Source organism: Mobula birostris, chromosome 25 (assembly GCF_030028105.1).
Source record: "Mobula birostris isolate sMobBir1 chromosome 25, sMobBir1.hap1, whole genome shotgun sequence".
Classification (NCBI taxonomy): Eukaryota; Metazoa; Chordata; class Chondrichthyes; order Myliobatiformes; family Myliobatidae; genus Mobula; species Mobula birostris.
In genome coordinates, this window is record NC_092394.1 from 10,349,693 (window position 1) to 10,363,954 (window position 14,262).

The 14,262-nt window shown below is 42.4% G+C and overlaps 1 protein-coding gene across 5 annotated transcripts in view; it reads left to right on the top strand.

The window, feature by feature from the left end:
* Window positions 1-14,262, top strand: part of nle1 (notchless homolog 1 (Drosophila)) — a 48,253-nt gene that overhangs the window by 11,426 nt on the left and 22,565 nt on the right. For all 5 annotated transcript variants that reach the window (XM_072243130.1, XM_072243128.1, XM_072243126.1 and 2 more), the window contains 5 exons: window positions 1,963-2,180; window positions 3,339-3,418; window positions 8,140-8,216; window positions 9,044-9,141; window positions 13,531-13,723. In XM_072243130.1, the coding sequence (XP_072099231.1) occupies window positions 1,963-2,180; window positions 3,339-3,418; window positions 8,140-8,216; window positions 9,044-9,141; window positions 13,531-13,723 (666 nt within the window). The remainder of the gene's footprint in view (window positions 1-1,962; window positions 2,181-3,338; window positions 3,419-8,139; window positions 8,217-9,043; window positions 9,142-13,530; window positions 13,724-14,262) is intronic.

A 14,262-nucleotide genomic window follows, 5' to 3' on the forward strand; every position in this document is an offset into this window, starting at 1 on the left:
GTCCTTTCTTGGTGAGGCACATTGCTGAACTGAGACAAAGTAGAGTGAAAAACTTTGGTGGTACCTTATAGCAGGAACATTGACATTGACAGGGCATTTGCTCTATAGTTGACCACCCTGCTTAGGGTAATGGAGAGAGCTTTCTGGGCATCAATCTTTTCCACATTTCAACAGCACAGTGAGTGGAACTGTAGCAGTAAAGGTGGTGCTGAGGTTTCACAGCACCCTGTCTTCGATTCTGACCTTACATGTTGTCTGCAGTTCTCCCCGTGACCGTATGGGTTTCCCTCAGGTACTTTGGTTTCCTGTTACTCAGGTTTACTGATTGGTTGATTAATTGGCAAATTGTAATTACTTCCAGCTAAGATGGACGGTAGAAGAATGAGTGGGGAGGTTATGGTGTAGTTGGTTTATTATTGTCATGTGGACTGAGATACATTGAAAATCTTCCTCTGACATGCCATCCATAGAGATCATTCCAAACAGAAGTACATTGAGAGAGTCCAAAGGTAAAAGCAGTTACAACATGGTCACAAGCCCTTCCAGCCCAATGCGCCCGTGCTGCTCAATTACACCCATGTGATCAATTAACATACCAATCCGTACGTCTTCGGGGGGCTCGGTGGGGAAGGATCATGGTGTGGGGTCCTTCTACTGGAAAGGGAGGGCCAGTGGAAGGAGGAAGTCCCTCGATTATTGTAGTTGTTAGTATACCTCCCTAGAGAGCCACATGAGTGGCAGCAATGCTATTAATCTGTATGAATGTAGTATGGAAAGCATAGGCTAGGCATGCAAAAATTGAAAAGGCATTGAATGGTTTATCCTTGTAAATGTTTATTCCAAAGAAAGGTGTATGGGTTAATAGGTCACATGGGTGTATTTGGGGGGTGCAGGCTTGTTGGGTCGGAAGGGCCTGTTACCGTGCTGTATAAATATAAAAAATAAAAGGGGTCTGTTCAAGAGTCTTATAACAATGGGATAGAAGCTATCCTTTATCAAGGTGGTGTGTATTTTGGGATAATAAGATATAGGAAATAAATAGGTGAGAGGGATTGAATGGATGCATGAGAGGCAGCATGAACTCAATGCACAGAATGGCCTCCTCCCCATGGTATAAATAATTGTGAAATAGGAAAAATACTCAGCTTTCCTGAGGTCATGAAAAAAGTGCTCAGTAAGTGCAAGGGTTTCTGTTTGTGCAAGAATTTAGAGCTTTATTATCAAACGGCTATGGTCAGTTTGAATCTTGCAAGATGGTGATGTGATGGAAAAGATGAAAAGAAAGGTCCGAGGACTAATTCCCAGTATAAAACATCTTACTGAGACTTGTGGAACTGAAACCTGAGTAAATTTTATAAGTTCACTTTTGCTTCGAGTGGACTATTCGAATTAAACTGCTTAGTGAGCACAAGATCACAATTTTACCAAACAATTAAGTTAGACGTTGGAAGCTACTACTTCTCCACAGCAAATAGTGGCCATGTGAACCAAGTTGCCAACTTGTACATTAGACGCAGGTACACTGAATTCCTTCAATCAAATGTTGGACCAGTTTCCAATTTGGATGCAGGGTCAGTTCTGAGAAAGTGTAATCAAGGTCAGATCTAGTTTTGATCCCCTGAGAAGTATTCTAGATTTTTATCCTCCTCAGATTTGTGTATTTTCCTCTGTTGAAAGAAATCACAAAACACTACAGCAAAGAAACAGGCCCGTCAGCCCATCTAGTCCATGTCAAATTATTAATCTGCCTAGTCCCGTCGACCAGCACCCAGACCATAGCCTAACTGCACACCTTTGCACCGAGAGTGTACTAAACTTGACAAATTTTGTCAGTTGGGCAGGATTATTAGGGCCTTTACCCCTTGTCATCGTTGTGTTGTAAAAAGACAACGTTCCATTGGGAAGGAGTGCTGAAATGAACAGTCTAAGTTGGAAAATTTCCTTTTGCTCTTTTACCTTCAGGACGATCCATTGCCTTTGGCTTTCTACGTGAATGAAACTGAAATTGTCACCTCACTCGAGAAGACACTGCAAGAGCAGCAAGTGGAGACTGAAAAGATTATTGACATAATTTACCAACCACAAGCAGTGTTTCGGGTTCGGGCGGTGACACGATGCACAAGCTCCTTGGAAGGACACACCGAGGCTGTCATTTCTGTGGCCTTTAGTCCCTCTGGAAAGTAAGTCCTTTGATAAAAAGTGTACTTTGATTTATGAATTTTTCAAAGTATGTATGCAATATACAACCCTGAGATTCGTCTTCCTGCAGACAGTCACGAAACGAAGAAACACTATGGAACCCATTCAAAGCACCCAAAATGTAAAAAAAAAGTTCATGCAAACACAACTAAACGAGCAAATAACACAAAATATTAAGCATCAAACCCCAGAGTTCTTGAAACAGTCTTGGAGGATTCAGTTTAGTTCAGTTCAGCGCTGTGTAAGTCGTTAACTGCAGGCCCGCAGAACATTACATATGCTAATGTTCAAAATAAATTTATCATCAACTTAACGCCCATTAGTAACAGGGACATCAAGGAGCAGATAGGGAGACAGATTCTGGAAAGGTGTAATAATAACATGGTTGTCGTGGTGGGAGATTTTAACTTCCCAAATATTGATTGGCATCTCCCTAGAGCAAGGGGTTCAGATTAGGTAGAGTTTCTTAGGTGTTCTGAGGAAGGTTTCCTGACACAGTATGGAGATAAGCCTAAAGAAGAGTGGCTGTACTTGATCTGGTATTGGGAAATGAACTTGGTCAGGTGTCAGGTTTCTCAGTGGGAGAGCATTTTGGAGATAGCCATCACAATTCTATCTCCTTTACCATAGCATTAGTGAGGGATAGGAACTGGCAAGTTAGGAAAGTGTCTAAGTGGAGTAAGGGGAGATATGAAGCTATCAGGCAGGAGCTTGGAAGCATTAATTAATTGGGAACAGATGTTCTCAGGGAAATGTATGGCAGAAATGTGGCAGATATTCAGGGAATATTCCCCCTTCTCCAGGCCTTTATCTCTTTCACCCATCAACTTCCCAGCTCTTTACTGCACTCCACCCCTTCCTCCTGGTTTCACCTTTCACCTTGTGGTTCCTCCTCCTCCCCCCACCAACTTTCTTATTCTGACACCTCATCTTATTTTTCCCCTGTCCTGATGAAGAGTCTTGGCCCGAAACATCAACTGTACTCTTTTCCATAGATGCTGCCTGGGCTGCTGAGTTCCTCCAGCATTTTGTGTGTGTTACTTATTGTATAAGATGTTGGTTATTCTTCTTTTTCTTGTACTGTTTTATTGTGAATAGTTATTGTGCATAGCTTTAACCTAATATCTCTGACTTTAAAGGTACCTAGCTAGTGGATCAGGAGATACCACAGTGCGGTTCTGGGATTTGTCGACAGAAACTCCACAATTTACAGCCAAAGGCAAGTTCATCTTAATTATGCTAATTTTGTATTCCCTATGCAAAACTTTCAAAGCAATATATAGAAGTTTTGTGTGTTGTCTGCAAAACATCACGTGAGTCGCCAGCGCCATCTTAGACAAAGTAATTCTCATCTCTTCTATTTGTGACTCAATGGCGCAGTACAACTTTGGGTCAGCACAGTTGTGTAGTGGCTAGCATAATGGATTCAATTCTCACCACTGTCTGTCAGGAATTTGTACGTTCTCCCTGTGGGTTTCCTTCTGCCACATTTCAAAGTCATTTGGGTTAGTAGATTAATTGGTGAAATACAGTCGGTGTAATTGGGTGGTGCTAGCTTGTTGGGCCAGTAAGACCTAATACTGTGCTGTATCTTGAAGTAAGAAATGAAATAAGTAACTTGAAACCCAAAGCTGGGAGTTGAGTGCCTCGTTAAAGATTTGGATTCGTAAATGTATTAATTAAAAATGCATGAAAGTGGGATCCAAGTCCAAATTAGTTTTGTTTATTAAAAAACACATTTCTTTTCAGAAATACATATACATACTGTTTAACTTGGTTTGTTGTTTACAGCTGTATACTTATAGTCATACTTTATTGATCCCGGGGGAAATTGGTTTTCGTTACAGTTGCATCATAAATAATAATTAGTAATAAAACCATAAATAGTTAAATAGTAATATGTAAATTATGCCAGGAAATAAGTCCAGGACCAGCCTATTAGCTCAGGGTGTCTGATCCTCCAAGAGAGGAGTTGTGAAGTTTGATGGCCACAGGCAGCAATGACTTCCTATGACGCTCTGTGTTGCATCTCAGTGGAATGAGTCTCTGGCTGAATGTACTCCTGTGCCCACCCAGTACACTATGTAGCGGATGGGAGATGTTGACCAAGATGGCATGCAACTTAGACAGCATCCTCTTTTCAGACACCACCGTGAGAAGGTCCAGTTCCATCCCCACAATGTCACTAACCTTACGAATGAGTTTGTTGATTCTGTTGGTGTCTGCTACCCTCAGCCTGCTGCCCCAGCATACAACAGCAAACATGATAGCACTGGCCACCACAGACTCGTAGAACATCCTCAGCATCGTCCGGCAGATGTTAAAGGACCTCAGTCTCCTCACACTTGCTTTTTAACAAATATTCTGTCTTTCCAGACTTTTCCAAAAAAAAATGCACTCAAATCAAATGAAGTTTAATTATCATTCAACTTAATAGATATACTTTATACTTTATTGTCGTCAAACAATTGAACGTACAATCATCACAGCAATATTTGATTCTGCGCTTCCCGCTCCCTGAATTACAAATCGATAGTAAATATTAAAAATCTAAATGATAAATCATAAATAGAAAATAGAAAAATGGAAAGTAAGGTAGTGCAAAAAAACCGAGATGCAGGTCCGGATATTTGGAGGGTATGGCCCAGATCCGGGTCAGGATCTGTTCAGCAGTCTTATCACAGTTGGAAAGAAGATGTTCACAAATCTGGCCGTACGAGTCTTCAAGCTCCTGAGCCTTCTCCCGGAGGGAAGAGGGACGAAAAGTGTGTTGGCTGGGTGGGTGGTTGATTATCCTGGCAGCACTGCTCCGACAGCATGCGGTGTAAATTGAGTCCAAGGACGGAAGATTAGTTTGTGTGATGTGCTGCGCCATGTTCACAATCTTCTGCAGTTTCTTCCGGTCTTGGACAGGACAACTTCCATACCAGGTTGTGATGCACCCTAGAAGAATGCTTTCTACGGTATATAGTGAATGAAACAGTGTTCCTCTGGAGCAAGGTGCAAAACTAACAAAATAGCCCTTTCAAAATAGCGAGCAAAGAAGCATATTCACACGAAAACTTGTATATGTAGTCTTAAGACTCCCAGTGACAGGTTTAGCTTGCTCCATCTGTAGTGCACTTGCTTGCTCTCTGCACTCAAATCTCCCAAGTGGGATATGAAACTGCAACTTTTGACTTGGAGGTCAAATTCAACCAACTGAACCACAGCTAACACAGCAGATTCTATGCTACAATAATCAGCTTCTTCAAATGAATAAGTACGTTTCTCCCCCCTCCCCCGGTAGCAAGTGTGTGTGTGTGTGTGTGTGTGTGTGTGTGTGTGTGTGTGTGTGTGTGTGTGTACTCGTGCACTCTAACTCATACATGTTTATGTATACCACATACATACCCATCTAGACAAGTTTGCACCCCTTTGTGTATAGATGTATGAGCGGTGTCTCCATAATGTTGTCACATGCACATTTTTTGTGTGTGTGTTTGTGTGTATGCACACACCCCCTCTGTGTACAAAAACACAAGGTGCATTACAATGAGGATCAGTAGCTGATATTATGGCATGTGGCTCATGCTGGCCACGCCATCAATTAATGTTCATCTCTTGCTGTCTGCTGCAGTTCCTGTATTATAATATTGGCTACAGTTCAGAGTTATGTTATTGGCTGATGAATGCTTTGCGATATAATGAAATTGCAATTGGCAAGCTTGGTTGATGATAATGGGATAAATTTGAACAATGACAGGCTAGAAGCAACAGATGGCGCCTTTTCTCCATTTGGGCTTGAAGTCCTTTGGGGTGAGAGCTAACCTCAGTACAGTGGTTCGTTCCACAGTCAGTCTGAGAATACTTGATGCAGAGAAAATACTGTGCAATGTATCTCCCAACACTGAGTTCACTGTAATAACCAGAATAGTTATCAGGGGAGGGGGGAGAAATGTACTACGTTATTTGAAGAAGCTAATTATTGCAGCATAGAATCTGTGTTAGCTGTGACTCAGTTGGTTGAATTTGACCTCCAAGTCTAAAGTTGCAGTTTCATATCCCTCTTGGAGACTTGAGTGCAGAGAGCAAGGCAGTGCACTACAGATGGAGCACCATGTCAGCTTTTGGCTGAGATGTCAAACTCCAGCTTGTCTGCTTTCCAACGTGGCCGTAAAAAGGGCTGCATGGTAGTGTAACAGTTAATACAATCATTTTACAGCACTAACATAGCAGTTAGTGCTAGCTGTGATGTGATTGAAGTTTGATTCTTGCTGCTGGGTTTCGTCCAGATGCTCTGGTTTCCTCCCACGTTCCAAAGTACGTACGTGTTAGGGTTAGTAAGTTTTGGGCATGGTACGTTGGCACCGATAGTGTAGCAATATTTGCGGAGTGCCCAGCACAATCCTCGCAGATTTGATGTGAAGCAGACAACCCATTTCACTGTATGTTTTGATGTACATGTGACAAATAAAACTCATCTTTATCTTTTTATCTTTAAAAAGTTGAAAGAGTACAAGGATTCCAGTACTTTATCCCCTCTGCCAACACCAAAAAAATAGGATTATTGTAATTCCAAAGAATGGCCGATCATTATTCTCAAATTGCAACCTGATCAACACTTAAATAACTTAATAAACACATAAGATTCTGCAGATGCTGGAAATCCAGAGTAAGAGACACAAAATATTGGAGGAACCCAGCAGGTCAGGTGACATATATGGAAGGGAATAAGCAGTTGATAATTCAGGCAGAGACCTTTCATCGGGACTGGAAAGAAAGGGGCAGAAGTCAGAATGAAAAGGTAGGGAGAGAGAAAGGAGTACAAGCTGGCAGGAGATAGGTGAAGCCAGGTTAGGAAGAAGGTGGGGGTGGTGGGGAATGGAAGATGAAGTGAGAAGTTGGGAGGAGATAGTTGGAAAAGATAAAGGGCTGAAGAAGGAAGAATCTGATTGGAGAAGTGAGTGGACCTTGAGAGAAAGGGAGGGGAAAGAGGGGTACACCAGAGGGTGGAGATGGGCAGGTGAGAAGGGTAAGGGGGGAGGCAGAATGGGGAATGGAGAAAGAGAGAAGGAGGAGGGGGAGAAATTACCGGATGTTAGAGAAATCAGTGTTCATGCCATCACATTGGAGATCACCCAGGAATATGGGAATGAGGTGTTGTTAACAGGCAAACACGAGGAATTCTGCAGATGCTGGAAATTCAAGCAACACACATCAAAGTTGCTGGTGAACGCAACAGGCCAGGCAGCATCTCTAGGAAGAGGTACAGTTGACGTTTCAGGCCGAGACCCTTCGCTTGAAACGTCGACTGTACCTCTTCCTAGAGATGCTGCCTGGCCTGCTGCGTTCACCAGCAACTTTGATGTGTGTTGTTGTTAACAGGATTATCTTAATTACAAGGATTGCCCATCACCATTCCCAGATGGTATCAACACTTTATCCACAATAATTTGCAGTGCTTTACCACTTTGAGGCATCCTGAAGCTATGACATAAACTTTGAAATGCAAATTACTCCTTTATCTTCAACCCAGAAACTGTTCTACTCCAGCTAATAATCATGAATAAACATTGGTTCACTTTGAACCTTGCCATCCAAAGTCATGATTGGTATCTGCTGATCCTTTTACCATATAAAGGATATGTCAAGCTATTTAAAATAGAGGGCTTCATTAATTTTGTCTATGCTGCTCTCTGACTAAATTTGAAGACAGTTCTGTGTGGTAATGAACTGAGCTTCCTCTGAATGCCAGCTGACCAACTCCTGTTATGAAACTTCCTTTTGCAAATGTAATGAAATCTAATCCTTTCAACCAATAACTTTGTCAAAAAACCTCAATAAATTATCATGAGTACAATAATTTTCCATTTGAGTGATGTGTTTTATTAATAATTCAGGGCTGGAGGAATCATTTTGAGTTAACGTGTCTACAGTGAATTTAATTTCTTTCCTCAGGTCACAAGCACTGGGTATTGAGCATAGCCTGGTCTCCTGACGGGAAACGGCTAGCATCTGGATGCAAGAATAGTCAGGTATTGAAGCTTTTAATAACTCCTCTCCTAGACTTATTTATACTTATCAAACCATATCCTGTTCAACACACAAAAAGCTGGAGGAACTCAGCAGGTCAGGCTGAAAAGGAGATGGACAGTTACCGTGTTGGGTTGAGACCCCTCATCTTGGCTGCCTATTATGAAGTTTATCCTTTTGTTTTATTGTTAGAGATACAGCATGGTGTTGGGCTCTTCTGGCCCAATGAGCTTGTGCTGCCTAGTTAGACCCATGTGACTAATTAACCTACTCACTCCTGTGTCTTTGGAATATGGGAGGAAACCAGAGTACCCGGAGGAAACTCATAAGGGGGAGAATGTACAAGCTCCTTACAGACAGCGATGGGAATTGAACTGGGGTTGCTGACACTGTAACAATACTACACTAATGACCACAGATCTTGTTTATCCTCTGCTTGTCTTGTTACGCTTGAATACCACACCATCCCTAATCTTCCTGCATTACATCTACAGAAAAGGGAGATGTTGTTAAAACATCTAGATATAGAGTGGGGACAAATTTTGATTCCCTTGGACAAGGGGTTCCCAACTTTTTTATGCCATGGACCCCTACCATTAACTGGGTGGTCCGTGAACTCCAGGTTAGGAATCCCTGCCTTTGACATGAGCATTCTCCGAGAAACAGTTGTTAATGTTGAACAGCTTGAGGCTGCCAAGCATTGTCTGTGTGGGCTAGCTGAAGATCTTTATATCTAGTTGCTATTGAATCATTACCGGAGTGTGTATTTTTAATTTAAGGCCATATATATTTTCCTAGATAAAGTTAAATGTTCCCTGTGTAATTTCAGATATTCCTATGGGATCCCAGCACAGGAAAACAAATTGGAAAGGTTTTGACAGGACACTCCAAGTGGATCACGTATCTCTGCTGGGAACCGCTACATGTGTGAGTGAATAATTCATAAGGTCAAGTTCACCAGTGCTCATAGAATCATACAGCATATCAACAGGATCTTCAGCCCATCAGTTTGGTGCTGAGCATCGTGCCTGTACTAATACTGACATAAATTCCATGTCCCTCTGAGCCTTACTCATTCAGGTACCCCTCCTAACCCCTCTTAAATTTTGTTACCCTTCTTGCTCCCACTGCCACCTCTAGCAACTCATTACAGATGACAATTAAACTTCAATTGAAAAATTTTCCCCTCTAATTCCATAAGACTATAAGATATAGGAGCCGAAATAGGCCATTTTGTCCATCCAATCTGCTGTGCTATTTGATCATGGCTGATTTATTATCCCTCTCAGCCTCATTCTCTTGCCATTTCCCCATAACCTTTGCCATCATCACTAATCAAGAACCTATCTGCCTCCGCTTTAAATATACCCAATGACAACTTCCACACCAAGTGGCAATGAATTCATCCGATTCACCACCTTCTGGTTGAGGAAATTCCTCCTCATCTTTGTTCTTAAATTCTGCGGCTATGCCCTCTGGTCCTAGACTCACCCAGTATCCTCTCGACATCCACTCTAGGCCTTTCAATATTCGGTAGGTTTCAGTAAAATTCTTGACATTCTTCTGAACTCTGTTGAGTACAGGCCCAGAACCATCAGGTTTCCTCATATATTAACCCGTTAATTCCTGAGGTTATTCTCGTGCACCTCCTCTGGACGCACACCAATCCACTGTGATCCTCCTCCTCCTCTCTTTAAACTGCTACCCGCTAGCTTTAGATTCTTGTATCATGGGGAACAGATTCCGCCTGTGTCCCCTTTCTATGCCCCTCATTGTTTTACATATCACCTCTCAGCTTCCTTCACTCCAGAGAAAGCAGACCTATCCTATCCCAATCTCTCCTGCCGTCCTGTTGGCCAATCTGATGGCATGAACGTCAATTACTGTAACTTCCAGAAATTCCTCCCCCTCTTCCTTCTCTCCCTTTCCATTCCAATTTCTGGTTCCCCTCTTGCCCCTGTACTTATTCTCACTTGCCCATCACCTCTCCTGGCTTCTTCCCTCTTCTTTTCTGGTCCTGATGAAGGGTCTTGGCCTGAAATGTCGACTGTTTATTCCCCTCTAGGTGCTGCTTGATCTGCTAGATTCCTCCAGCATTAAAGACTATGACATGGAGCAGGATTGTGCCATTGGTCCCATCGAGTCTGCTCCGCCATTCAGTCACGGCTGATTCATTATCCCTCTCAACACTTTGCTCCTGCCTTCTCCCTGTAACCTTTGACTACCCTGACTAATCAAGAATCTATCAACCTCCACTTTAAGTATACTCAATGATTTGGCCTCTACAACCATCTGTGGCAATGAATTCCACAGATTCATCACTCTTTGGCTAAAGAAATTCTTCCTCATTTATGTTCTAAATGGACGTCCCTCTATTCTGAAGCTGTGCTCTCTGGTCCTAGACTCGTGCCATCCTCTCCACTTTCACTCTGTCTAGGCTTTTTAATATTCAAAAAGTTTCAATGAGATCCCCCCCCGCCATTCTTCTAAACTCCAGTGAGTACAGGCCCAGAGTCATCAAACTCTCCTCATATATTAACCCTTTCAGCTCTGGGATCAATCTCGTGCACCCCCCTCTGGACCCTCTCCAATGCTAGCTGATCCTTTCTTAGAGAAGGAGCCCAAAACTGCTTTATAATGCCTTATAAAGCCTCAGTATTACAAAATTGCTGTGTGTGTTATTCTGTAAGCAGTTGTTCCACCTTTAACAGTCAGCAACCTCAGACAAAATTCAATGTTGAGGTGCAGTAACTTGCATGCAGGTTCTTTTTGATGTTAGATTTATGGTGGAGAAGCAAGCCATGAGGCCCATGAGTGTCCTTGTGTTTACACTCCTCACAAGGATCTTACCCTTTCAGCATTTTCTTCTCCTTTTCCTCTTGTATTTGCCAGCTTCTCTTAAAAAGCACTCTGCCATTTGCCATTAACTCATGAATAACTTCCCCAGTTTTCCCCAATCTTTGGTTGGCCGGATGGAGAGGCGTCTCTACCAAAGGAGGTGTAAAGTGTTCCTTCCCTCCACTAGCCTACGAGTCACCCTTGGACAAGGTGTACCACCTGTTTAGCCCTCTGATCAGGGTCACTTGGTGTCATGGGAGCAGCTAGTGCATTTCACAAGTCCTGATTATGTGACCACTGACGCCAGGCAGACAACCTCTGAAAAGTATGGGTAATAGCTGGGCTCACCTGTCTTGTAAAGACACTGCCCAGAAGAAGGTAATGGGAAACCACTTCTGTAGAAAACATTGCCGAGAACAATCATGGTCAAGATCATGAACACCTACGTCATATGACACGGCACATATGATAAGATTTCCCCATTGTCTTTAAGATTTTACCAAAATTCGGTTTGGAATTTATTAGTGATACCTCATTTTATTCACTCTGGGTTAATTCAGTTTCTCTCTCCACAGATGCTGCTTGACTTGCTGAGTATCTCCAGCATTTATAATCTCACGGTTCCAACATAGTGTTCCCCCCCTCTCTTTTTCCTCGCTTCATCTTCCCCCTCTCCCCCTGTGTATCTCCTGTAGATACTTAGTGGTTCAAAATTCAAAACACATTTATTATCAAAGAATGCATAAATTACACAGCTTGAAATTTGTCTGCTTACAGGCAGTTACACAGCAAGAAACCCGAAATACCCCATTTAAAAAAAGAAAGAGTGAAACCACTATGCTGAGAAAGAGAGAGAAAAAAAACAAATCATGCAAACCATAAGAGCCAACAGCATTCTTAGTCAGACTGAGACCCAAATCTGCAGGGCAAAAATGCAGAGCAGCCAGATCAGTTTACAGCCTCTTTTCCGCGGAGAAAGTAATTGTACCTTCGTGGGAGAGCGAGTGAAAATCAGCCCGACCTTGGAGCTTCCACACTATGTGTGCCGGCATTATAACTGTCCAAGCCCTGGGTAGGGCCTAGCTCTACGGCCGGATCCCAGTGCCGCAATACACTTGGGCCTCTCAGCCCAAAGTTATTCTCGATCTCACCAAATTGGTTCGGCGCTTGGAATGATCCAGCCTCGCACCCGGGTTAGGTGAATGGGCATCGAAACTTTTCCGCATCGACTCCATTAACATGGTTCCCTCAGCCAGCAACACCATGATTTGTTTTCTTCAGTCCCTCTTAATGTCCACCTTATCAAAAGACTTTTATTCTCTTTACACCCCTCCAATCCTCCATGACTTAAAAAACACTTCTGATGTCTCACATTTACCTGCTCCTTTGAAAGATTAATTGCCTGAAGTTTTAACTCAATTTCTCTCTCGATAAGATGCTGTCTGACCTGAGGACTATTTTTAGTATTTTCTGTGTTTATAACAAATCTACTGTGGGTGGCATAGTAGCGTAGCGGTTAGTGTAACACTACTACAGTGCCAGCGACCCAGGTTCGATTCCTGCCACTATCTGTAAGGAGTTTGTACTGTCTCCCCGTGACCACGTCGGTTTCCTCTAGGTACTTGTTTCCTCCCACAATCCAAAGACCTACTTGTTCAGGTTAATTGGTCACACGGGTATAATTGGGCAGTGCAGACTTGTTGAGCCAGAAGGGCTTGTTACTGTGCTGTATCTCGAAATAAGTTTAAAAACGCAAATTGTAATCCTCCAGAATGAATGTTTTAATATTATTATGCACCTGCTAAAATCTTTTGCTTGAGCACGGAGAATACATTAGCTTGGTGTTTGGAGTGGCCACATCCTAAATTCTCAATCCTTTGAGCCTTTAATGTTTCCATTTGATGTGTAGGAACATGTGCCAATAACTAGGGGTAGTATTTAAGTTAATAGGTAGAAGGATTATAGAGGAGCTGATGATCAAAGCAACAGATTATTTTGCAGCTCACTGCCTGGAAAGATGTGGCTCTGGAAATATTTAAGTCCTTGGATGTTCAAAGTTCAAAGTAAATATATTATCAAAGTCCATATATGTCACCATAATCAACCCTGAGATTCATTTTCTTGTGGGCATACTCAATAAATTCAGTAACCATAATAGAATCAATGAAAGACTGCACCAACAGGGCAGACAACTGGTGTGCAAAAGACAACAAACTGCAAAGACAAAAAGAAATAATAATAATAGATGTGCAATAAATATCTAGAATATGAGATGAACTAACTTCCAAAGCTACAACTGGAAAGTAGGGTAAGGCTGAAATCTTGCTTTTAGACAGCGTGAATTGTCAGCCAGATATGCTAAAGATCTATCGTTCCATGATTTCCATGGTTCAAATGCTTAAAATTTTATGAAATATTTCCAATTTAGTGCTCTAAATTGGCTTTCTAATGAGGTAATGTCTCTTCTCGTGCTGTTAGGAATCCACAGTGCCGTTACCTGGCCAGTTCATCAAAGGACTGCAGTATCCGGATATGGGACACGTTGCTGGGGCATTGCGATAAAATCCTAACTGGGCACACGCAGTCAGTAACCTGCGTGAAGTGGGGTGGTGATGGTCTCCTCTATTCATCCTCGCAAGATAGGACTATTAAAGTGTGGCGGGCCGAAGATGTGAGTAGAATTTACTTTTTACGATTTCTCAAAAAAACAGTGTACATAGCTGGCATACACTTTATTGTTAGAACCATAGAACACGACAGCACAGAAAACAGGCCATTCAACCCTTCTAGTCTGTGCCAAAACTTTATTCCGCTTGTCCCATTGACCTGCACCAAGTCCATAACCGTCCAGACCTCTCCCGACCTCTCCCATCCATGTATCTATCCAATTTATTCTTAAAACTTAAGAGTGAGCCCGCATTTACCACGTCAGATGGCAGCCCGTTCCACACTCCCACCACTCTTTGAGTAAAGAAGAACCCCCTAATGTTCCTCCTAAACCTTTCCCCTTTCACCCTAAAGCCATGTCCTCTCATATTTATCTCTCCTAATCTAAGTGGAAAGAGCCTATTCACATTTGCTCTGTCTATACCCCTCATAATTTTGTAAACGTCTATTAAATCCCCCCTCATTCTTCTACGCTCCAAGGAATAAAGTCCTAACCTGTTCAATCTTTCCCTGTAACTCAACTCCTGAAGACCTGGCAACATC